At 48.8% G+C, this 25,863-nt stretch overlaps 1 protein-coding gene across 1 annotated transcript; it reads left to right on the top strand.

The window, feature by feature from the left end:
* The first annotated feature begins 10,701 nt into the window (after positions 1-10,701).
* ID1 (inhibitor of DNA binding 1, HLH protein) lies at positions 10,702-11,912 on the top strand. The gene is made up of 2 exons (XM_029219322.1): positions 10,702-11,217; positions 11,456-11,912. The coding sequence occupies exons 1-2, from the start codon at positions 10,795-10,797 to the stop codon at positions 11,495-11,497; spliced, it is 465 nt and encodes a 154-aa protein (XP_029075155.1). The 5' UTR covers positions 10,702-10,794; the 3' UTR covers positions 11,498-11,912.
* The last annotated feature ends 13,951 nt before the right edge of the window (positions 11,913-25,863 follow it).

Here is a 25,863-nt window from a genome sequence, read left to right as displayed (position 1 = left end):
CCTGTTAACCGCTGTCTACCACTCCACTGTCACTTCATTTCCCTGTCCTCCTGTTGTTGGACGGGTCGGTACTTTTCAATCTGCTCTGCTATCGGCACAGCCGCGGTGTTGCTGCCTGTGTCTTTGGCATCTTGAGGGCAGGACTGTCAGGGTATGTCCGTGGGAGTGAACTGCTGGGTCATAGGGCATTCCCATGATCACTTTTACTCAATATCGCCGAACTGAGCTCTCAAGTGATCACACCAGTTTACATACTCACCAACGGTGGATGAGAATTTTTGTCACCAATTTGTCACCAACATCCTCATCAATTTACATTATCGGATTTTGAAGATTTTGCAGTTTCATGTGGCAGTTGCCTCCTTTGTACCTCCCAGGTGTGCAAATGTTCAGGCTCAGGAGCCTCTGCCTTGCCCTTCCTCACTTTGTTTCATCTCAGTTGGCAAATCGCCTCTTCTTACAAGAAGGCCTCCCTGATCTCCCTTAGTTGACTGGGATATCTCCCAGGCCATGCCTCCCACAGCCCCTTGTGCTTCCCCATCTCAGCTCTGGCAACTGGGGGTTGACTGCCTGCCCCACCAGACCATGAGCTCCGCAGGCAGGGACCGGGTTTGCAGGCCGTGAGGAGCCTGAAAGTGGTACAGAGAGTGCTCCTGGAAGGCTTCATCCCCTCAAAATAAGGGCCTTCTCTTTCTAGCTCCTGCAAAGTGCCCCTTGGGAGGGCAGCAGCTCACATATCGATGGCATCTGGGTCCCCAGCACGTGAACTCAGCAGCCAGGAACCAGCCACCTGGTTCCCTGAAGGCACCAGCTAGCACCTTGTTCTTTCAATGCTGTGTCTAGCACAGAGTTGGTGTGAAATAAGTGTTTACAGAATGAATGGCTGACACTTTATGATTCTAAATTTCCATAATTCAGTGGTGAAGCACGTACCAGACTATTTCAATGGGGTTACCTCCGGGAGAGGTGGAAGAGTCACAGTAATAATAATAACTAGTGTGTATTGAATGCCGACTTTGCTAGGCGCTGTTCTAAGCTCTTTATGTGACTTAACTCATTTAATCCTCATGGAGATGGGAACTCTTACCGACCCCAGTTTCATAGATGGGGAAACTGAGACACAAGGAAATGAAGTGAATTACAGACCCACAGCTTATAAGCAGTGGACTGGGATGTGAACCCAGAGCTCTTTTCCTGAGAGACCTCACTCTGCAGTCTTCTAGGAAAAGGGCCCCTTTCTTCCTTAAGTGTCTCTGAGGTGTCGACTTCCTTTTTAACCAGAGCAGTTCTGCTTTCGCCATCAGCAAAGAATAATAAGACTTTTTAAAAGACCTGAGAGGTCGACCTGAGTCACAGTATCTGAGGAATATAGCCTCACCCATGACCTGAGGCAAGGGTGCATTTGAACGGCACTTAGAGTTGGGGAGACCGGAGAGGGTGGGACTGCTTCAGGCTTTTTTGGGTGGATAGGGACCTGGGCAGGCCCTGAGAGACACACCCTCAGCCGGTTCGGGTTCCAGGCCCCAGGGCAGGAGGGGGCCCCAGGTGTACTGGGGCAAGTGAGTCAAGGGAGGGCTGGGCTGGGCACCTGGCAGGGGTAGAGATTTCTGCTTCTGGAAAGGGGAGCTGTGGAGCCTCCTGTGCACCCCTTATGGACATATGGGGAGCCCACCGAAGCCCCACACCAGAGGCCTCTTGTCCAGTCTCCCTCCTTCCACCTCCGTGGGCCTTCATGGGCCTTGCAGCAGGGGTGGTGGGCACCCTGGCTTGAGGCATGCCTGGCTGGTGGCATCAGCTTCTGTGGCTGCCAGGGTCAGACCGGCTCCCATGCCTCTGCCCTGGGCAGGGCCCAGGTCCACATTCCTGAGCATGAGCTCCTGGGGTCTGTGTGGGTGTGGTTGAGTGGTTGTGTGTCCTTAGGGCTTATATAGGATTCTGAAGTAAGTGTGTGTGTGTGTGTGTGTGTGTGTGTGTGTGTGTGTTGGGGGAGGTGTCTACATCTAAAAAGACTTTGGGGGACTGCCTTGGCGGTCCAGTGGTTAGGACTCTGTGCTTTCGCTGAGGAGGGTACAGGTTCAATCCCTGGTCGGGAAACTAAGATCCCTCAAGCCACACAGCGTGGCCAGTAAATAAATAAATAAAAAGACTTTGGGGGTGGTGGGAGGCAATACGGGGTCTTTGAACCGGTGAAGGTGGTGTCGGCTGGGTATGTGCCTTGCAGGGAGCCGGTGCACAGGGGAAGCTGGCTTCTTGATTTGTGTTTGGTTGTTTTCTCTAAGATGCGGGCACTGTGTGTCAGCATCTTGGTGTGAACAATACTGATCTGAGTGTGAGTGTTGTGTTTGGTGAATGTGTGCTGCAGTGTAAGGTGTGCGTCTGGGTTGTGTTTCTTGAGGGTGTTGCTGTGGTGTGTTGCTTTAGTGTCTGTTAGGTGTGACAGTTGGGTATTTTGATGTGTTGCCTCCTTGGTCTCTGTATGTTTGTTGATGTGTTGGTTGTGCAGATTTGGGTTTTGGTTGTGTGTTGGTTGTCCCTATCGTGGAGTGCTGTGTTGTGGCTTTGGCAGGCTGCTTTGTTGGTTGTGTGTATTGAGGTGTTGCTGTCAGTTGATGTGTCAGTCATGTCAGTTTGCACATATGTGCTGTGTTGGTCGTATAGGTGTGTCACTCAGTGTGTGTGTGTAGCAGTGTGTTTGTGCAGCCCTGCAGGTTTGGCTGAGTGACCTAAAATGGGACGTCCCTGGGCCCCGACTCTGTGCATCCCTTTGGCCCTGAGACCCCAGGGCAGCAGTGGTCCTTTGTCAGGCCACAAGAGAGCCCTCCCCGCATCTGCAGGGGACCCAGGGAGCGGCCCAGACTGGCAGGCTCCAACTTCCCTGTTCATTGCTCTGGGGTCTCTTTGGAAAACGGGATGGGAAGCTAAAGGTGCACCCAAGGCTGAACCCCTGTATTCCCTGACATGACCCAAGAGTCCAGCACAGAACCCCTAGGATGAAGGGGTGGTGACAGGCCTCATTTTACAGATGGGGAAACTGAGGTCCAGAATGGGAGAGGGACTTGGCAGAGGTTTTACAGTTGCTAAGGACAGATAGCTTGAAGTCCCCACACGCTCATGCACTCCTCCGTAGACTCCTGCTGGTTTGGGGGGATGAAAAAATGAGCCCTGGAAGGACACAAAACTGTGTTCTGGCTCCCATTTCTGAATGCTTTCCATGTGCTAAGTACTGAAGTGTCATAACCTTGTGGATTAAGTTCAAATTTTGGCTCCATTTTGCACATGAGGTAACCGAGGACCATAAGTTAACAATTCATTAATTCAACAGTTATTACTCTAAATATTACTCTATTTTAAGTACTATGCTGTGTGACCTTGAGCAAGTCACTTACCCTCTCTGGGTCAGGCCCTGTGCTCAGCTCTAGGGACGTAGCAGTGACCGAAGGAGCTGTGGTTCCTGCCCTACTAGAACTCACAGCCTGGGGAGGGTGCGGAGAAGATGGACAATTCCCAAGAAAACAAAGATCATTTCAGATGGTAATAGATTCTATGAATAATGAAGACTAGGAGAATGTGAAAGAAAGTGAATAGCCAAGGGAGATTCTAAGAAGGCCTCTGAGGAGGTGACACTTGACCTGAGACTTGAAGACTGAAGAGTCTTATAAAGATCTGGAAGAGCCTTCAAGGCAGAGGGAACAGCAAGGGCAAAGGCCCTGAGGTGGGACTGCACTAGTTTAGTAAAGGAGGCTGTGTGGCTGGTGAGAGAAAGGGAGGAGCAGGAGATGTGGTTGGTGTGGTTGGTGGTGCCTGCAGGGGCTGCAGGCCCGGGAGGAGTTTGGATTTTCTTCTCAGCATGATGGGCAGAGAGGAGTGTTGGCTGAGCACACAGTTCTGGGGGTAGAGTGTGGAGGGGGCGCTTCTAGTCTCCCATTATGGGGGGCGGGGACAGCCAGAGCCAAAGGTCTCTCCCCTGCAGCTCCAGCAGTCCCAGCCCAGAGGCGCCGGCCTGGCGGCTGGAAGACTACGCTGTGGGCACATCTGGGGAACAGCTGCTTGGCCAGGGCCAGAGCAGGTCACGTGGCACAGGCAGGACCGCCCTGGAGCCTACAAGGCCAAGACTCCCTGGAGGGGCAGTGGGGAAAGTGCCAGACATGTACCCGAGTCCCCGCAGTGTAGACACACGTGCACACAAGCCCCACAGCCCCTCACAGCCACTGCCTCAGGAGCCAGACCACCTAGGTTCGACACCACATCCTAGCTGTGTGATCTATCTGAAGCAAGTCACTCAACTTCTCTGGGCCTCGGCGACCTCAGCTGTAAGGGAGACATAATGCTACCACCTCCGTCATGGGTGGTTTTTCTCTCATCAACAAATGCTCATTGAGTGCCTCCTGTGTGCCAGGCACTGTACTTGGCCCTGGGTTATAGCAATGACGAGAACAGCAGTGGTCCCTGCCCTCCTGAGCTCACTGTCTTAGGTTAAACTTGGAACCAGGCCTGACCCACACTGAGCACTTAGAAAATGGGAGCCATTTGCCTTGAGTCCTGGGAGCCAGAGGAAGGATTGTAAAGACAGAAAGGGAGCTGTGGTGACAGAGACATAATAACGAAAGGCCTTCCCATCCATCACCTCCTGGCGTAGCTTATTTCATTCTCACAACCGCTCCACAGAGACGAATAAGGGTTAGGTCCAGTTTACACATGGGGAAAGAGAGGCACAACTTGTCAGTGGCAGAGCCAGGATTTGAAGGTGTGAAGGGCTGGTCCCTTCTCCTCTCTGGCCCCCAGTATTCCCATCTGTGAAATGGTGCATTATAATCACACAGCTGCTGCCAGCCCCAGGGAGCAGCTGTGAAACTCAGATGGTGCCAGGTGTGTGTGAAGGGCTTTCTGCGAGACAGCGGAACCCTGGGGTGGGACCATGGGGGTTCATTTAATGAGTCCTCCAAACTTCCTGGCCACCAAAAGAAGGGTCTGTTTACTTGAGCTGACCTGGTAGTAGGGTTCAGAGGCAAACACTCTCTCAATTCCCGCTACCAAGGAGAGGGCCAGAAAAAATGGCCATTTGGCAAAACTATAAACAGGCAGTCTGTATTTAAATTCCTTGTCAGGCCTTAAAAATGCTAGAGATAAAAACCAATGTCTGGAAGTACTGAAAATTTTCTGGAGTGAAATGAAGCCAGCTAAGTCACCTCCTCTAGGAAGCCTCCCTGATCTCCTCCAAAGTAGAACTCATCTTTTCTTTGTGTGGCTAAGGCATCTAGCAGGCAATTTTCATAATACAGTCTTGATATGGCTAGCACAGGAGGTGGACGCTCATGAATGTGAAGTGCACTTAGCTATTGGGGGTCCTAATTGTCCCTTGACTTTCTTTCTCTCCCTATTTGTCTGCAAAGGGTCTTTGACATTCCACCTCATCCTAGTCAGCAGTCAGGCCAGAGGGAGGTATATTAAACATTTGGAGGTTGCTTTTTATTACACAAAGTAAGTAGTACATGAAAAACACTTCTGTTTAAAAATATATTCAAGAAATACCTATGTGTAATGGATCATAGACCTAAAACCTAAAACTTCTGGAAAATATAAGAGAAAAGCTTTGTGATCTTGGGTTAAGCAGAGATTTTTTACATACGACAAGAAAAGCATGATTCATAAAATTAAATTTTTAAAAAATTTTTATTTATTTATTTATTATTTTTGGCTGTGTTGGGTCTTCGTTTCTGTGAGAGGGCTTTCTCTAGTTGCGGGGAGTGGGGACCACTCTTCAACGCGGTGCGCGGGCTTCTCACTCTCGCGGCCTCTCTTGTTGAGGAGCACAGGCTCCAGATGCGCAGGCTCAGTAGTTGTGGCTCACAGGTCCAGTTGCTCCGCGGCATGTGGGATCTTCCCAGACCAGGGCTCGAACCCGTGTCCCCTGAATTGGCAGGCAGATTCTCAACCACTGCGCCACCAGGGAAGCCCATAAAATTAAAAATTGATAAATTGGACTTCATCAAATTTAAAACTTTTTTTTTTTTTGGCTGTGTTGCACCTTCGTTGCTGTGCACGGCTTTCTCTAGTTGTGGGGCAAGCAAGGGCTACTCTTCATTGCGGTGCGCAGGCTTCTCAACGCGGTGGCTTCTCTTGCTGCAGAGCATGGGCTCTAGGCACGCAGGCTTCAGTTGTTGCAGCATGCAGGCCCTAGAGTGCAGGCTCAATAGTTGTGGCGCAAGGGCTTAGCTGCTCCATGGCCTGTGGGATGTTCCTGGACCAGGGATCGAACCCATGTCCCCTGCATTGGCAGGCGGATTCTTAACCACTGTGCCACCAGGGAAGTCCTAAAACTTCTGTTCTTCAAAAGACATTATTAAGAGGATAAAAAGCATAGACACACACTAGAGAAACATTCATAAATCATATATCTCACAAGTGATATTTGTTCAAAATATATAAAGAACTCTCAAAACTCAATAATAAAACAAACAACCAAATTAAAAGAAATGGACAAAAGATTAAAGGGTGCACGAGGGATCCTTGTAATGGAACTGCTCTGTGTGTTCACTCTGGTGATGATCACACAAATCTACACATGCGATAAAATTGCACAGAACTAAATACACACTCACAAGTGCACGTAATCAGGTGAAATCTGAATTTCAGCAGAAATCAGAGGAATCTTACTGTGATATTGTACTGTAGTCATGCAAGATGCTACCATTAGGAAAACTGGGTGAAGAATACAAGGGGTCTCTATTATTTCTTAGGACTGCATGTGAATCTACAATTATCTAAAAATAATTTTTTTATGAGCAAAAGAAATGAATATCTTCACCAAAGGAGATATATGGATGGTATATAGGCACATGAAAAGATGCTCGACATCTCTAGTCATTAGGAAAATACAAATTAATACCACAGTGAGACACTACAACACATCTGTTAGAGTGACTTTTAGCTTTTATTATCCATTCTCATAAATGAGCATACAACTGTTAGAGAAGATGTGGAGGAACTGGAGTCTTTTTTTTTTTTTTTTTTGAATATTTATTTATTTATTGGGTTGCACCAGGTCTTAGTTGCAGCATATGGGATCTAGTTCCCTGACCAGGGATCGAACCTGCGCCCCCTGCATTGGGAGCGTGGAGTCTTAACCACTGTGCCACCAGGGAAGTCCCGGAACTGGAGTCTTAACACTCCTGATGGGAATGTAAAATGGTGCACTCACTGTGGAAAAGAGTTTAGCAGTTTCTTATAAAGTTAAATAAATATCTACTATGTGACCCAGTCATTTCACTTCTAAGTGTCTGTCTAAAAGAAATGAAAGCATAGATTCATAGAAATTCTTGTATACAAGTGTTCATAACAGCTTTATTTGTACTAACCCCAAATTGTAAACAACCCAAATGCCCATCAACAAGTGAGTGATAAACAAATTGAAGTATATCCACATCCTCCTACTACTCAGCAATAAAAAGGAACAAACATTCTCAGAATAATTATGCTGATTTAAAGAAACTAGGCTGAAAAAACTACCAAAAAAGAGTATATACTCTATACATTATATACTGTCTATACTGTACTCGAGTATATAAAATTCTAGAAAATGCAAACTGATCTATAGAGTGCTTGAGCACTGGGTAAGAGAGAGGGGAGGGAGGGGTTACAAGGGACAGATTAAAACTTTTAGGGGTGATGAAGTATACAGTTTTCTTAAATGTGGTGATGGTGCATGAGTATATATGTATGTCAGAACTTATCAGGTTGGACACTTTAAATATATGCACTTTGTGCATGTCAGTTATACTTCAGTAACATTCTTTTAGGGAATTCCCTGGCAGTCCAGTGGTTAGGAGTTGGTGCTGTCACTACCGAGGGCCCGGGTTCAATTCCTGGTGGGGGAACTAAGATCCCACAAATCAAGCAGCATGGCTAGAAAAAAACAAAAAACAAAAACACTGTTTTTTAAAAAACAGAAGAATTAAATACCCCTGTGAAGATCAAAGTGAAATTCTGATTTCATATTGCTCCCCTTCCCTTCTCAGGTAACGTTAATAATTTGTTGTTTATCCTACTTTTCTTTTTCTTTCTAATATTTTTTATTGAGGTGGAATTTAAATACAACAAAATGCACAAAAACATATAATTCGAAGTGTTTTGACTAAATCATACACTGTGTAACCCACACCTCATCATGATATGGACCATTTCTATCCCTCCAGAAAGGTTCCCCACACCCTACCCTGGCAATTCTCACCCTCCACTCCCAGAGGCAACCACCATTCTGATTTCTTTCCCCCAGATTAGCTGTGCCTGTTCTAGAACTTCAAATAAGAGAAATCACACAGTACTGTGTTTGAAATTTTTTTCTGTAGCATAATTTCCTCTCTTGTTTTAAATTCATTTCCAGATACACACGTACTCAGGAGCAATAAGAGGTCCTACCTTGACCCCCAGTCTAAAACTTGCTTTCTCCATCAACAGTAGGATCTAGATATCTCTCCGAGCCATGCTTACCACCTGCTGCATAGCCAGGCCACTGCATTGACTTCCATTAATAATTTATATCATGTTGATGGACATTTAGGTTATTTCAAGTTCCCCCTCTCTTGCAAGTAGCACCTCAGTGAAACATGCTGAACAGACATCCTTTGTGCCCCTGTGTGTAGGTTTCTCTGGAATTGATTCCAGCAAGTAGAATTGCTGGATCAATTAATAAACACTAGGTAATGAATTAATATTCTAATTTCCTCTGGTTGGTCATTGTCCTTCCAATTCCTTTGCACAGCAAAAAGTTCTCTCCAATCATTAGAGGATTGCTAAACAAGGCCTAGGGCGTTTGGAGAGTTTGGGGTAGGGGAGTGCTAAGGGGATGAGGAGTCCAGCTAATTAGTGATCTCTCTCCTTTGAAGCTGGTCTCGCTGATCAGCTTTCCTGGTTTCCAGATGTGGAGGCAGGGGGCCGGTTTATCGGCCCCTCCCCCAACCTGTGGGAAAAGGAAACTCGCTGATACCCAGTGAATTAATTGCAGGGGGAAAAGGGGCCATAATATCATCCTCTCCTATGTGAGCACAGAATTTTAGCCCCGCTAAAGCTGTGTGACCTTGGATGGCTATTCTGAGCCTCAGTTTCCCCGCCTCTAGCCTATCCAGGGCTCTGGGGGCAGACTGCCTACCCTGGCAGGAAGGAACTGCATTACAATAAAGTGCCCTTGTTATCATAATGCAGCCATTACAACAGCTCTGGCTCCTGGGAAGCTTTTTGAGCCTCGGTTTCCTCCTTTGTATAAAGAAACCAAACAACTCCCCTCTTAGAGTTGTGGCGCGGACCGCGTAAGATTGACAAAGCAAACTCTTCACACAGTGCCTGGCACCAAGTAAGAATGCAATAAATCGTTACCTTTGTCATTATCGAGATACCAGGCAGAAGTTCGGGCTCAGAGAGGGCCCGAGACTCAACTAAATTCATCCTGCAGCAGAGTTGGAATCGGAACTCTTTCCCCAGGCGTGAGCTGGGAGCTTGAGGTGGGGAGGAGGCAGTGAAGAAACCTCCCAAGTGGCCGGAGCTGTGGGCCTGGTGGAGAGGTGTGGGGCGGGGAGGTAAGGTGGCCCTTGCCCAGCGACCGCGCCCGCGAGGAGGGCATTCCCAGGCCTCCCACCCGAGGCCTGCAGGTGACTGGCGGAGCTGGGGGTAGCTGGGGAGCTCCGGGGCTGGGTTTGCCGTCTCCATGGTGACCGCCCGCGCGGCGCCAGCCTGACAGCCCGTCCGGGTTTTATGAATGGGTGACGTCACGGGCCTGGCGTCTAACGGTCTGAGCCGCTTGTTCAGACGCTGACACAGAGCAGCCCCGGGAGTGGGGTGGGTGGGAGGGGGGAGACTCGAGCTCCGCAGCTGCCGCGCCGTGGGAGGGAGACCCTGATCCGAGGTCTTTGGGGGGGAAGGCAAAAAGGGAGAAAAAAATTTTAATTAGTTAATGATGCAGATTTGGGGAATTTTTGCAGGGGGCTGTAAATCCAGGGGAGAATCAGGGAAGGCAGTCCACTCTGGGCGCCTTCTATCTTGTTCAGGTCCCAGAGACCCAGTCCCCAATCCTGGAGGAAGACTTTCCAGAATTAATTGCTCCCATCCCAAGGGGCCTGGGTTAGCCCGCCTGGTCCCAGGAACATTAACCAGCAACATTCTCTGGGAATTGGGAAAGGACACCGCCCCGGTGGGCAGAGTGTAAAGGAGGGCCCGCTTTAAGTTTCAGCTCAAATATTTGGGAGATCAGGGGCCCAGAGATAGGTTCCAATAGGGTCCAGAAGCCCAGGCTCAAGTACTGGGCGACCCAGATCCCGCTGCTTCTCCATCGGGACCTCAGTTTCCCTCATCTGTAAAATGGGGCTGGAAAAGTGAGAAAATGAACCTGGGAAAACTGATTCTTGGAATCTTTTCGTTATTGGTAATACCGGTTTAGCCTCCTTCCCGAGGAGCCCAAGGCAGCCCTTGCCTCCACTAGCGACCTTGCACCGTGTCCTCCCACTCTCTCTGTTCTTGAGTCTCGGGTCCCTTTCCACGCCGGTGAAGGTGCAGTAGTAGAGCAGGAGGCGGGACCCAGAAGCTCTCTAGGCCGCGCCTCCAGACCTCCCATTGGCTGTTTTTGAACGTCTGAGGCCGCCCCCAAGGTGGGCGGGTGGGTGCGCCGCGGCGTCTCTATAAAAGTCGGGCGGTGGGGCTCGCATCTAGCTTTCTACAGCAGTCTTTTTACCGTTTCAACTTCATCCCGCACTCCCGTCGTCCGCCTCCTCCGTCCGCTTCACCTTCTCTCACCCAGACGCCAGAATCATGAAGGTCGCCAGTGGCAGCGCCGCGGCCGCCGCGGGCCCCAGCTGCGCGCTGAAGGCGGGCAAGTCTGCGGGCGGCGCGGGCGAGGTAGTGCGCTGCCTGTCCGAGCAGAGCGTGGCCATCTCGCGCTGCGCCGGCGGCCCCGGGGCGCGCCTGCCCGCCCTGCTAGACGAGCAGCAGGTGAACGTGCTACTCTACGACATGAACGGCTGCTACTCGCGCCTCAAGGAGCTGGTGCCCACCCTGCCCCAGAACCGCAAGGTGAGCAGGGTGGAGATCCTCCAGCACGTCATCGACTACATCTGGGACCTGGAGTTGGAGCTGAACTCGGAATCCCAAGTCGGGACCCCCGGGGGCCGGGGACTCCCCGTCCGGGCTCCGCTCAGCACCCTTAACGACGAAATCAGCGCCCTGGCGGCAGAGGTGAGGTCCGAGTTGGAGTACGAGATCATTTTCCTTCTACGGATGGGGAAACTGAGGCCCAGAGAGGGAGGGGTTACTTGACCCTATGTCCGCCCCATCCTTTCGGGCACCTAGCTGCTCAAGGATGCCCAAGGAGATTGGAAAAGGTGCTGCCTTCTCGTGTTTCCTGGGGAAGAGGGGCTTGCAGCCCTGTCCCCTCCAACCTGCCCGTCTCACTTCTCTCTCCGTTTCATCACAGGCGGCGTGCGTTCCAGCGGACGATCGCATCTTGTGTCGCTGAAGCGCCGCCCTCAGGGACCGGCGGACCCCAGCCCTTCAAGGGGCGAGAGGAATAACTGTTCTCTGGTCCTTCCAAGCGCCTCGCCGGAGCTGGGGAGGAACAAGACAGATCGGCGGCCATTGGGCCCTTGCTGGATCCAGCCCGGGGCTGGGGGACTGACAGGGCAGGCTGACCCTCCCTCCTCGCCCACCAGCCACCAGAGACTTGGGGGAGTCCCCCCGTGTGTTTCTATTTTTTGAAAAGCAGACATTTTAAAAAATGGTCACGTTTGGTGCTTCTCAGATTTCTGAGGAAATTAATTGCTTTGTATTGTATATTACAATGATCACCGACTGAGAATATTGTTTTACAATAGTTCTGTGGGTTTTTTTTTTTTTTTTTTGGTTGTTATTAAACAAATACTTTCGATGGTGAAGTTGCAGTGACTTCTTGGATTGAGGGGAGGGGTCTGGGCTGGGGTGACCCCTGACCCTTTTCGCAGCTGCTGCTAGGGGGAGGGGACTGGAAGGCCACATCTGGACTGTCACTTTTACTGACCTGAAATGAGTGTTTCCGGTGTCTTTAAAGTCTATTCTTTCCCCCCATCCCTGGCCATTTCCCCGCTCCCTAGTGTCATAAAATTAAATCCTTTAGACTTTTAGGGTTTCTCAAAGTGGTCATTGGGTCATATGGGTCACCTGGGGAGGTTGTTAAATGCAGATCAACCTGCCAAGGCCTCCTCTGGGTTGAAGAGTATTCAACAAGTCAGTTACATTGGAGAACCAGGTCACCGGACCACCTGCATCTTGGCCGAAATGGGTGAAGCGAGACCCACAGGAAAGGGACTTTCCCAGAACCTCAGCTTGTCGGGGGCAGGACTTCCATCTTGCCCCATTCCCCTGTAAGAGGTGCCTCCCCCACGGGCTCCAGGCTTGTCCAAGTGGGTGAGCAAGTTGGCAGGGCCAGCCTGGGCACAGCTGCTGGGCCACCTGCTCTGGGTCTGGACTTGGCCCCCTCACCCTGGCCTGGCTATGCCAGCAGCTCACAGAACTTCTCTCTCCCCCAGGGCTCTGAGGAGGAGTGCGCGAGTCAGTCTGCAGCTCCTGAGCAGGAAAAAGGTGTCATTGACAAGGACCTATCTGCCTGGACATGTGTGAAAGTTTGTACTCATGGGGGAGTGCATATGAGTGTCTGGACCTGTGTGTGTGACGTGAGTGAACTGGTAGTTACCCTGTGGGGCTGGGTCATCTGTTGGTGTGCAGGCCTGGGGGTGTGGGTGAGGATACACATGGGGATGTGTGCAGAAGGGCAAATGTGAGCACATGTGTTCTGCAGGATAAGTGAGCACACTCCAGCTGTCTGGGCTGGTGTGCCCTGCTGAAATGCGCTGTACGGCTCTCGGCCTGGCTCTGGCTTGATGGATGGGTTTGTGTGTCTGGGGGCTGCAGAACTGCACTGGGTTTCTAAGTAGATGTCTGTAGATTGGCTGGCATTCCTGGGTCTCTGCTGGTCTGGGAGTGGGGGTGGGGTGGTAGGTTTATTCAGGGAAACCCTTCCTAAAATGTTCAAGTACCACCTTTCCAGGCAGTTGTTAGGACCTTGGGGACACCAACCCTTAAGTATCCCTACCAGGCAGTTGCCAGGTATTACACAGGTAGAAACTGAGCCCCAGAAAAGGCAAAGAACTTGTCCCAGAGAGTGTAAGGACTGTTAATATATTTTGTCAATAAATAAAATAGAATAAAATAAATAGCACCAAGCACCACGAGCCTCACTGTGCTCTAAACCCTTTACATAAAGGATTTCATGGATCTCTGTGGGGCTAAGGGCAGGATTCTGAATAATAATAATAATGAAGACTATCAACTATGAGCACTAACAATAAGCCAGATATCAACCCCCTCTCCGAGCACATTCTAGACTTTATCAAAGAGCCCAGTATTCGGAGGTAAATCGTGTCCTTCACTACTGCCCACTCAATTCCCCACCGGCTACTGTTTTGTAGCATTAACTTCACAGAACTGTTGTAGAGAATAAATGAAATAGAGCACTTAGCACGTAGTGTTTGCGAGCTATAAGTTATTATTAACTGTCCCCTGAACGTCCTTGCAGTGTCCTCAGAGGCACACGTGTGCCCCACTCCCTCCCGCGTGCCCCCCCACCCGCCTACCAGCCCACCCACCGGGCAGTGGGCGTGTCCCCGCAAGTACTCCCCCACGGCACGACCCTTTTCCAGGAGAGGAAGGGGCTGTGCCGGAGGGGTGGGGGCCCGGGTCACCTCCCCCGCAGTGCAGGCACACTCTGGCTTCCACGTTTCCCTCTTTTCCCCTTTGGCCCGGGCCCAGCCCATCTGGTGGCCGGCTCGGCGGCGGCCTGGGAGCGTTTCCATCAGCTGGGCCCGAGGAATGCGGAGCTATTTAACCTGAGCATCCCCAGGTGTACGGAGGCGCCTGGCTGTCTGGGGCCCGCCGCCTTTGGCACGGCCGCGCTAGACAAACAGCGCGCCGCCCCCGCCCTGCCCCTCCGCCCGCAGCTGCAGCCAGGCCTGGGAACTGGCGGGCGCCGGCGGCTTGCATAAGAGGCTCGCGCTCCGCGGAGGGAGGGGCGAGCGGGGGACGGGGGCCGCCGGGTGGTGTGAGAGCAAGAGTGTGTGTGTGTGCACGTGTGTGCGTGCGTGTGCGCAGCGCGCAAAACCCTGCTGCGAGTGTGTGTATGTACAGCACTGAAAACCCTGCTCTCTGCGTGTGTTTGTGTGTGTGTGTGTGTGTGTGTGTGTGTGGCACACAAAACCCTGCTCCTTTGGGCCGCCGCTGGGGAAATCATTAACTCCTTAACCCTGCCAGACAGGGGGCAGGAGCTGGGCGCGGGGAGGGGGTGGGGGAGACCGCAGAGAAAAACCAGGACAAAGTTCTTTGGGCATTGGACCCTGCCTCTCCAGGGCTTTGGGGCCCAAGAGCTGAAGGATTTTTTTCTTTTCTTTAACAAACACTTCTAGAGCGCTTATTCTGTGCCGGGTACTATATTAAACTCAAAATTAATTTGGTTAATTCTCCTCACAGCTGTAAGGGGGCAATGCTATCATATGCTCATTTTAATAATAGCAACAACAGCAGCACAACAGTAAAGGTAAGATAACATTTTAGTAGGGAGGCTGGTAGAACACAGCTTCTGAATCAGCCTTGATGCTCCTCACTTCGCCTGTCTGAGCCTCCATTTTCTCATCTGGGAAATGGGCTCCAGAACCTCAGCCTCAAGGATCAATTGAAGGGTTGTGAATGGAAAGCTTGGCACCAGGACTGGCTCAGTGTAGACACTCGGTATATGTTGGTATAAAATGTTTTGTGCCCTCACTAAGGGGATTGTCTCATGAGCCCTATCAGATGTGTGAACCCATCGCTATTCCTACTTTTCAGATGATAAAAGGGAGACATCAGAGAAGTGACCCACCCAAGGCCACACAGGGACTGACTTAGAACTTTCTGGAAACTAGGCTTCTGAGGGGCTTCACGTTCCCACAGGACGTCCAACTGAGCTTTTTTTTTTCTTTTTAAATAGGAATGAATTTTTTTAAACCAGTTTTTGTTTTTTAATGTTTTTATTTTTGACTGTGTTGGGTCTTCGTTGCTGCACGTGGGCTTTCTCTAGTTGTGGTGGGGGGGGCTACTCTTAATTGCAGTGCGTGGGCTTCTCGTTACAGTGGCTTCTCTTGTTGCGGAGCATGGGCTCTAGGCGTGTGGGCTTCCGTAGTTGTGGCACATGGGCTCTAGAACGCAGGCTCAGTAGTTGTGGTGCCCGGGCTTAGTTGCTCCGTGGCACCCAACTTAGCTTTTTCATCTTATTTCCAATCGAAATCACACCGGGTCATTATACATTTTTGTTTTAAACACATAAACTGGAAAAACGCAAGACATAATGCATATCACAATTTTTGCAACACATGTTTTGGCATTTCTTAATTTTAAAAAATCTAATGAGAGCCTTGAAAGATAGAAATGGCCCAGGCTCTCTCTTCCTCTAAGAGGTCGTGGGCCAGGTCCAATGTGACCTGGCTCTGAGAAGACAGGTCCCACAGTGGGGCACAGGTCTTGAACCAGGTAGTGACCAACCAAACTGTGGACACGTCTGCTTGGATCCTGGTGGCTAGGGATCACTAGGCCCTGACCTCTGGATGCACATGCCCTCCTCCACAGAGGTCAAGGGGGTTTCATGCGCAATCACCAACCTTACACTTGCCAATTTGAGTCACCCAGACCTCAAAGTGCCCCTGGAGCTGCCTCCCCGCCCCCCAACATTGCCTCCTGAGCCTAAGACTCAGGGGTAAAACCTTTCCTCACACCAGCTACTCTTATTGAGTCCCGGGGACTACACACAGGGAGGGCTCCCGGCTGTCCAGGTCACACACTGCAAGGCTTTCCATTGACAGTTGGGCCTGGGAGTCCAGCCTGACTACCAGAGGGAAAGGTGAGTCATGGCCCAGCCAGGGTCCCGGGCGCCGCTTTCCGGGAAAGGGAAGGGAACGGAAGAGAGGAAATCAAAAGGCCTGGAGGCGCACAAGGTGGTGGGGCGTTCTTATCTTCCCGGGACCCGCCCTGGCTGGCGCTTCCTGCCCCAACTCTTGCAAAATGGATTTCCCAGCGCTGCCCCCAAGAGGGGCACCGCGGGCCGTACAGGGTTGCATCAGGGCCTTGTGCAAGGCATAGCTGGCGGGGAGGGCGATGCTGCAGGCCAAGAGGGGGCAAGGGAAGGGGGACTTGGCTTCTAGGTCCAGTGCCACTTCTGATTGGCACTTGCCACCGCCCTGGCCTTCAGCATCCTCAGCTTTAAAATGGGTGTTACAGCCACTGTTCTGAGGTTTCAGTGACATCATCCCCGTCCCATCCACTCCTCAAGCCTCACCCAAGCCAGGCCATTGTCATCTCTACCTGGAAAACTGTACCAGCCCCAACTGGTTCATTCAACAAACATGTTGGCCCTTGAACAATGTGGTTTTGACCTGCACGGAGTCCACTTATAAACGAATTTTTTTCAATAGTAAACACGACAGCAGGGGTCCCCAACACCCGGGCCGCAGACCGGTACCTGTCCTGGGCCTGTTAGGAACCGGGCCGCTCAGCAGGAGGTGAGTGGCGGGCGAGCCAGCGAAGCTTCGTCTGCAGCTCCCCACGCTCGCATTACCGCCTGAACCATCCCCCCGCCCCTCCCCGGTCCGTGGAAGAATTGTCTTCCACAAAACCGGTCCCTGGTGCCGAAAATGTTGGGGACCGCTGCACTACAGGACTACAAGATCGGTGGGTGGCTGAAACCACTGATGCAGAACCACGGATGCGGAATCCCCGATAAGGAGAGCTGAGTATAAACTACACGCGGATTTTCACTGCGTCGGGTCGGTGTCCCTAACCCACGCATTGTTCAAGGGTCAACGGTAGTTACAAAGTTTCTACCTGTGCTAGGAGTGGGTTGCAGGAGCTAAGAATTTAGATAAAAATCCTTGCCCTACTGGAATTTACGTTCCTAGTGGAAGAAGACAGACAGTAAATAAATATGCATAAGCATAATCAGAGGTGGATTTACCCTGAAATGACTGAAGCTTACATTTCAAGTCTTCACATCTGGAAGGAGTCCTAGCAATGAGTTATGTGGGGTTTTGTTTGTTTGTTTGTTTCTTTGTGTGGGTGTATTTTTGTAAAATTTGCAAGATGTTGTGCCTAGATGCAAAAATCTAGGCCCACAAAACCTAGATTCTCTCCTGTATATGCAGAGGGCATGCAACAGGATCCAAGCTTGAAGACAAGGCTGCTGGAGGCGGAGCAGAATCATGTCTACTCGGTAGTTCATGTTTTCAGCTTGAGACCCCGGTCTCTGAGCGGCAGAGAAGAGCTGGGTGGATCAGCGCGCTCCAGCACAGCTGAACTCACTCAGCTCAGCAAACCTGGGCGCCCTGCCCGCTCCGCCCTGTCTCGGACCACTGGCCCCCCTTGCCGGGAAGACCCGGAACTGCGCCAGCGCCGGCGAGAAACCAGGCCTGGTTCCCGAGGGCTGTGAAGGCTGGTGCCTTGGCGGCCTCTGGCGGACTGTCTGGGAACTGCAGCCAGAGTTGTGATTTCTGTGTCTGGTATGTGACTGTGTGTCTGTGTACATGTACACAGCAGGTGACGAATCCAGAAATCTCCACCCAGCTCCTGCTCTGATCAGGGCCTTAGTTACTCTGTCCCCCATTCTTTCATACTCTTCCTTCTTCCTTGCTGTATGACAGCCCCCTCTGAGCCTCATTACCTTATCCACAAGAGGAGGAGATCTTAGGCAAATTCTTGAAATTTTTAAAAATTGTGCAATGTATTATACATACAAAAGGGTACATATCACGAATGAATACAGTTTAAAGACAATAATAAAATAAACACTTGAGTATCAGCCACCGTGCTTAAGAAATAGAATATTAAATCTTTCGGTGCCCCTCTGGATAAAATCCCCTCTCTCCCTGTAAAGACATTACCACTATTCAGAACTTTGTGTTATTTAATCATTTACTTTTCTTTTATTTTTTCCCACATACGTACCAGTATGCATCCTTAAATAATCTATTGCTTAATTTTACCTGGTTTTGTCTCTTATAGAATCATACTAAAAAATAAATAAATAGAATCATACTGTGTGTAGTTTTCTGTCACTTGCTTTTCTCATGCAATATGAATTACACTAGAGCCATCCACAATGATGTGTGTAGCCTTAATTCACTCACTTTTCACTGTGTATAGTATTCTATAATGTGATTTTTTTTTTTTTTTTGGCCGTGCTGCTCCTCATGCAGGATCTTAGTTCCCCAACCAGAGATCGAACCCACAACCCCTGCAGTGGAAGCGGGGAGTCTTAATCACCGGACTGCCAAGGAAGTCCCTATAATGTGATTTATTTACCCAATCCTCTGTTGCTGGACCTTTGGGTTGTTGCATTGTTTTTGCTGTTATCAGCAGGGCTGCTCTGAATGTCCTTGTGCATATCTCCCAGTGAAGATGTGTGTGAAGGAGTGAGATGGCTGCATCACAGGGCATACACAGTTTAAATGTTACTAGGTTGGACTGGAGTCTATTTTGATTAAACAGAGGAGTCAGAACTGGGAAGTCCCTTTCATACCACTTAACCCAACACACTCACTGTAGAGATAAGAAAAGGAAAACGCAGAGAAGTTAAGTGACTTGCCCAGAGTTCCCAGCCTTGACCTCCCCATTTTGAGGATTAGCAAGACTATTTCATCGTTAAAATTGTCTTCTGGGCTGGTTTTAGAATTCTGGACAAAGTAGAAACAAGGACACTCCTTGGAAAGCATGCCACAGACACACACACACACACACACACACACACACACACACATTCACTCCATCTCCAAGTCCTGCCAATTCTAACCCCCTAAGTGTATCCCAAATGCACGCATTTCTGCCCATCCCTCTGCCTTCCATTACCTCGCACCTGGACATTGCAGTAGCCTCTTCACTGGTCTCCCTGCTTCTAGCACTGCCCGCCCCCCACATTCTCCAAATGGCAACCAGAGGGATCTTTCTAAAATGTTGGCAGAACATATCACTTGCCTGCATAAGAGTCTCCTGTACCTTCCAGTTGCTCTTAGAATACAATCCTAATTCTGTACCACAGCTCACAAGGCACAGTAAGGCCTGGCTCCTGCCTATGTCCTCCCACTCGCCTGCACTCACCTCACTGCTCTCCTGTCACTTTGGTCACTTTCCAATTACTCTTCCCTGACTGGGAGGCCTTTGCATGTGCTGTGCCTGTTGCCTGAAATTCTATGCCCCACAAATAAACATTCTTGCCACTCAGGTCTCAGCCCAAATGTTCCATCAGAGGGGTCTTCCTGACCATAACATCTCTTTTCTTTTTAAAAAAAAAAAATTATTTATTTGTTTATTTGGCTGTGCCAGGCCTTAAGTTGCAGCATGCATGCGGGATCTAGTTCCCTGACCAGGGATCGAACGCAGGCCCCCTGCATTGGGAGCATGGAGTCTTAACCACTGGACCACCAGGGAAGTCCCACCATCTCCCTTCTTTCTTTCTTTTTTTTTTGGCCACTCCTCTTGTGGGATCTTTGTTTCCCGACCAGGAACTGAACCCAGGCCCTCGGCAGTGAAAGCGCAGAGTCCTAACCACTGGACCACCAGGGAATTCCCACCATCTCCTTTCATTCCCTGCCTTTCACCCTGTTTTTTGTTTCCTTCCTAGTACCATTCACATCTGTAATTGTCCTTGCGGAAATCTGCTTAACCTCTCTGGACTCGTTGCACTTAGAACAACTCATTATCCTTGTGGCAGGTTTTTGTTTTTTTTTTTGCAATACGCGGGCCTCTCACTGTTATGGCCTCTTCCGCTGCGGAGCACAGGCTCTGGACGCGCAGGCTCAGCGGCCATGGCTCAAGGGCCCAGCCGCTCCGCGGCATGTGGGATCTTCCCGGACCGGGGCACGAACCCGTGTCCCCTGCATCTGCAGGCCGACTTTCAACCACGGCGCCACCAGGGAAGCCCATGGCAGTTTTTTTAAATGGCCACAATTATTCCTTCCTTTGAAAGGTGGGTCTATGTCCCCTCCCTGTGAACCTGGATGGGTTTCTGTGACTGCTTTGACCAATAGTTTACAGCAATTGATGCTACATGACTTCCAAGGCTAGATTAAGAAAGGGCATTCAGCCTCCGTCTGGTTTTCCTGGGGCACTCACTCTGGAGGAAACAGCAGCCAGGTGAGCCTGCCATGAGACCTTCCTGCTGGCAAGACCATGGGCAGGCACTCCCGATGACACTGCCAGCTGAGCTCAGCCATCCGGTCATTCAGGTCTACAAGAAGCTATCTTGGATGCTCTGGACTAACCCGTCTGTCGGCTGAATCCCACTGAGTGACCACAGTTGACGCCACAGGGAGCAGAATTGCCCAACCAAGCCCTGCCTGAATTCCTGATCTACAGAATCTGTGAGATATAATAAAATGGCTGTTGTCTTTTAAGACGCAAAGTTTTGGAGTAGTTGTTACCAAACAGTATAAAACCAAAACAATCTTGTGTGTTTGTTCCCTTGTTTATTGTGACTCCTTTCTCTAGGACGGGGGCTCCATGGTCTGCTTTGTTCTCTGCTGTATGACCTCTGTCCAGCACAAAGCCTGGCATGCAATTGGTGCTCAGTAAGTACTTGTTGAATGAAAGACAGCGTGGATGAATAGAGGTACTCACACTATACTCCGCTCCAGCTCCATTCACCCTGCTGGGGGGGGGGGGTTGGGGGACAATCCTGCAGATACCTTGGCATTGGGAAGAGGGGTACCCAAGTTCCTGCCATCCCCTGGCAGCCCAGTTCCTAGCTCTGGAAGTGGGTACTGAGAGTTGCTTTGATCACCAAAGCCCACTGGGGCCTCAGGGCCTCTCCAGTAAGTGCCCACCTGCCATGACCTCTCTTCTATGGTCCAGCCTCTGGGCTTTGCATAAGTTCCTTCCAATAATGTCTTTCAAGCCTCCTTTACCTGAAGTCACTTCCTCCAGAAAGCTGGTCCACTTTAGGAACTTTCCCAGGCTCTCTACCTGACATCCAGAAACAAGTCCCCTCAACTGCTTCTTTATTTTTTTTTAAATATTTATTTATTTATTTGGTTGTGCCAGGTCTTAGTTGCAGCTCATGGGCTCCTTAGTTGTGGCATAAGAAATCTTAGTTGCAGCATGCATGTGGGATCTAGTTCCCTGACCAATGATCAAAACCAGACCCCCTGCATTGGGAGCGTAGAGTCTTATCCACTGTGCCACGATGGAAGTCTCTCAACTGCTTCTTGATCACAGACAATTCCAGGGATTTCTCTAAGATCATTCCTGCTCAGTGCCTGCAGAACACCTCTTTGCCCTATACTGTTATCTCCCAACAAGGACACACAGCCCTCTTTCCTGCAGTTCAGTCCCCTGACAAGGACAGCCCCATCCCAAGATACCTATGTGTCAAGCCCTCTGCTAGGTGTTTTGCTGCCAGTATCTCATTTCAACACCTCCACAACCCAGTGAGGTCAGATTCATAATTATCTCACTTTATAAATAAGAAAGCTGAGGTTCCAAGAGGAAAAATAAGTTCCAGGTACATGGCTGGCAAGTAATCTTCTGGGATCCAATTCATCATCGTCAACATCATGATTGTAATTTCTTAAAGCACTGACTGTAAGGGTAACAATCCACTAAAGGACGCTAAATTCAGTGGGTCAGACTTTAAGCAGAAACAGGATATTTTCACAGTTTCAAAATATCCCCCTTAATGTATTTAATAATTACAAAGAGTAAAATATTAATTTTAATATCAATCCAGCAGACACCCCCCTAAACAAGGGATCAAGGTGATGTCACCAGTTATACATATCAACCTCATGAAGTCTTGGGCATATGTCACTTCTGTGGTGTTTTTCCCCCAAAATGCGTAACCTCAATTTGATCACGAGAAAACCTACGACAAACCCAAATTGACGGACAGTCTACAAAAGAGCTGGCTAGTATTCTTCAAATGTGTCAAGATCATGAAAAAGATGGAAGCACAGAGGAACTGTCCAAATTGGGGGGGACTAAGGAGACATGACAACCGCATGTGATGTGGGGTCCTTCCTGGACTGGATCCCAGAACAGAAAAAGGACATTAATAGGCAAACTGATGAAACCCAAATAACTTCTGTTGTTAGAACTTTAGTTAATAGTAATATCCAAGGTTAATTTCTTAGTTCTGATAAGGGTTCTATCATTATGTAAGATGTTGGCAAAAGGGAAAGCTGGGCATAGGACATACAGGAACTCTGTACTAGTTTTGTAACTTCTGTAAGTCTAAAACTACCTCAAAAGGAAGAAAAAAACATTAAAATAAAAAAGAGAGAGAATGAAGGCTAAGTTAGAGTAAGCCTCCTACAGCCCAACTCTCCCACTGTTTACAGCTAAAAACTCTGGACAAATACAAAAAGCAACTACTCAAGAAAGCCATTCTCTGGTGGCGCAGTGGTTAAGAATCTGCCTGCCAACGCAGGGGGACACAGGTTCGAGTCCTGATCCAGGAGGTTGCCACATGCCGCGGAGCAACGAAGCCCGTGCGCCACAACTACTGAGCCCACGTGCCTACAGCCTGTGCTCCGCAACAAGAGAAGCCACTGCAATGAGAAGCCCGCGCACCGCAACGAAGAGTGGCCCCCGCTCGCCGCAACTAGAGAAAGTCAGCGTGCAGCAACAAAGACCCAACATAGCCAAAAATAAATAAATAAATAAATAAGAAAGAACACTGTAAAGTAAATAATAGAGAGCAGATTGGGGTGAAAAGTCAAAATATGAAGGACAACCCACACAGCAGTAGTGAGTTTCCTGGTAGATGTTCTTCCTGTATCTTCTTGCTTAGACCCAGGGTACTCTGAGTTCAGGAAACTGCACACCTGACATGAGCAGCAAAAACTCCCATAGAGAAGCCCAACATTCTGGCCAGAGAACGGGGAAAATGGACCTCCGGAAGCTGGAAAGTGTGAGGAATTCCTTGGTATTATTTTTTTAAATTTAATTAAATATATATATATATATTTATTTATTTATTTATTTTTGGCTGTGTTGGTTCTTTGTTGCGGTGCGCAGGCTTCTCATTGCAGTGGCTTCTCTTGTTGCAAGCCATGGGCTCTAGGGGCGCTGGCTTCAGTAGTTGCAGAAAACGGGCTCATTGGTTGCAGAACACGGGCTCAGTAGTTGTGGCTCACAGGCTCCTAGAGCTCAGGCTCAGTAGTTGTGGCACACGGTCTTAGTTGCTCTGTGGCATATGGGATCTTCCCGGACCAGGGCTTGAACCCGTGTCCTCTGCATTGGCAGGAGGATTCTTAACCACTGCGCCACCAGGGAAGCCCTCCTTGTTATTATTTTTATTTAATCTTTGCTCTCAGCCCCAGTCTGCTCTGCAGTTCCCAAAGTCGTTGAGAGAAGAGTCTTGAGAAAACCCACCTGCTGGAGAAAAGAACTTGGAAAAGGGACCCCTGAGTATAAATACTGTGGGGCAAATCCTCAGTTTTCTGTCTTTTCTCTTGCTGCTTTGCCCCAGGGGTAGGCCCAGTGGTGACAGTGCTGGTGGTTAGAACTCTGAGAGAACTTCATATTTCAGACCAGAAGACCAGAAAAAATGGGCCTGTAGAGCCAGATAATGTAGATAAAATGCTGGAGAGGAGAGAATGGATGAAGGAAACCCTCTAATTCTGTGTATGAACCAACACAAGTCCTGGGCTGAACCCCAAGCTGAGCCTGTATGGAAGACACCCCAAGAAGGTGAGCAAAGCTTTGGGTACTGACACCATGTAAACCACTGCCCATATCCCAGACTAACCCCTGCACCAGGCAGACCCAAACTACATAGCAAAGCTTTGAAAGTAAAACTGATTAGAATCACTGCCTGCAGCAGGTGACATAGAACATGCAGTCTGCACCTAACCCGGTTTGCCTGCTACTAAAAAAGAACAAATTTCCAGAGGCTTTTTAACAGTACCCAGAGTCTCAGAAGATAATATTGAAAATGTCCAGGATACAATAAAAAGTTACTCAATAAGGAACATCCAACCAATTCTCAAAGCAAAAGACAATAGATGCAAACCATGAAAAGACCCAGATGTTGGAATTGTCAGACAAAGACTTCAAAGCAGCTATTATAACAGTACGCTGTGAGGGAAAGATGGATGCTTTAGAATGAATGTGAAAACAGACATTCTCAGCAGAGAAATAGAAACCATAAAAAAAGAGCCAAAAAACAGGCGGTGTTGGTCAAAAGGTACAAAGCCTCAGTAATACAAAACAAACAAGTTCTGGAGATCTGTACAGCACAGGGCCTGTAGTTAGTATTGTATTGTATGTATACTTAAAAACTTGCTGGGTGTGATGAATTGGGAGATTGGGATTGACATATATACACCAATATGTATAAAATGGATAACTAATAAGAACCTGCTGTATAAAAAAATAAATAAAATAAAATTCAAAAATTTTTTTAAAAGTTTTACAGAATAAAAAGAAAAAAACTTGCTGGGAGGGTAGATCTTATGTTAATTGCTCTCACCACACAAAGGAAATCAATATTTTTAAAGGCAGGGGCAGGAGGAAACTTTTGGAGGTCATGGATAAATGTATGGCCTTGATTATTGTGGTGAAATTTTCAGTAGTGTATACTTACCTTCAAACTCATCAAGTTGTATACATTAAATATTTGTAGCTTTCTCTATGTCAATTATACCTTAATAAAATGATTTAAAAAAGAATCACTGAATTATACTAAGAAAAAAAAAAAACAACAAATGACCAAATGACAATTTTAGAACTTAAGAAACACAATATCTGAGATCTTAAAAATTCACAGGATGGTCTCAATAGCAAAGGGAGATGACAAAGAAAAGCCTCAGTAAACCTGAAGCCAGATCAATAGGAGTGAAGCAATCTAAAGAAGAGAGAGAGAAAATATTTTAAAAACTGAACAGAGACTTCGGGACATGTGGGAAAATATCAAAAGATTTAATATGCACGAAATTGGAGTCCCTTAAAGGTGCAGATAAAGAATTATTTAAAATGACGACTGAAATTTTCTCCAGTTTGGTGAAAAACTTAAATTTACAGATTCAAGAAACCCAGCAAACGCCAACCAGGATAAACTCAAAGACAACCCACACTCACACATCTCATAATCAAACTAAAAACCACCAATAAGGAAAAAACAATCTTGAAAGCAGCCAGGAAAAAAAAAAGAACCAAAAGCCAAAAGCACTTTACATTTAGGGGGCCATGGAGGCCAGAAGATAGTGGAACAGCATCTTTAAATTGCTGCAGGTTGGGACTTCCCTCATGGCACAGTGGTTAAGAATCCGCCTGCCAATGCAGGGGACACAGGTTCGGGCCCTGGTCCGGGAAGATCCCACATGCCGTGGAGCAACTAAGCCCGTGCGCCACAACTACTGAGACTGTGTTCTAGAGCTTGTGAGCCACAACTACTGAGCCCACGTGCCTAGAGCCCGTGCTCCGCAACAAGAGAAGCCACTGCAATGAGAAGCCCATGCACCGCAACGAAGAGTAGCCCCCGCTCGCCACAACTAGAGAAAGCCCGCGTGCAGCAACGAAGACCCAACGCAGCCAAAAATAAATAAATAAATAAATAAATAAATAAAAATACAGTGTTGCAAGGGACTTCCCCAGCAGTCTAGTGGTTAGGACTTTGTACTTCCACTGCAGGGGGCATGGGTTCAATCCCTGGTTGGGGAACTAAGATCCCGCATGCCACGCAACACGGCCAAAATAAATAAATAATAACAATAATAATAAAAAAATAAAGTCCTGCAAGAAAAGAACTGTCAACAACTCTACATCTAGCAAAAATATCCT

This window comes from Monodon monoceros, unplaced genomic scaffold (assembly GCF_005190385.1).
Source record: "Monodon monoceros isolate NGI ecotype Baffin Bay Population unplaced genomic scaffold, NGI_Narwhal_1 Super_Scaffold_13, whole genome shotgun sequence".
In the NCBI taxonomy this organism is placed as follows: Eukaryota; Metazoa; Chordata; class Mammalia; order Artiodactyla; family Monodontidae; genus Monodon; species Monodon monoceros.
The sequence above is the reverse complement of the archived record's forward strand: the minus strand, read 5'-3'. Positions and strand labels throughout refer to the sequence as shown.

What these genes read in the sequence shown, in the direction of transcription:
- ID1 (XM_029219322.1), top strand. Translation starts at nt 10,795, where the DNA reads ATGAAGGTCGCCAGTGGCAGCGCCGCGGCCGCCGCGGGCCCCAGCTGC. An exon ending in TCAGCGCCCTGGCGGCAGAG is followed by an intron (nt 11,218 to 11,455) that starts GTGAGGTCCGAG and finishes GTTTCATCACAG; the next exon opens with GCGGCGTGCGTTCCAGCGGA.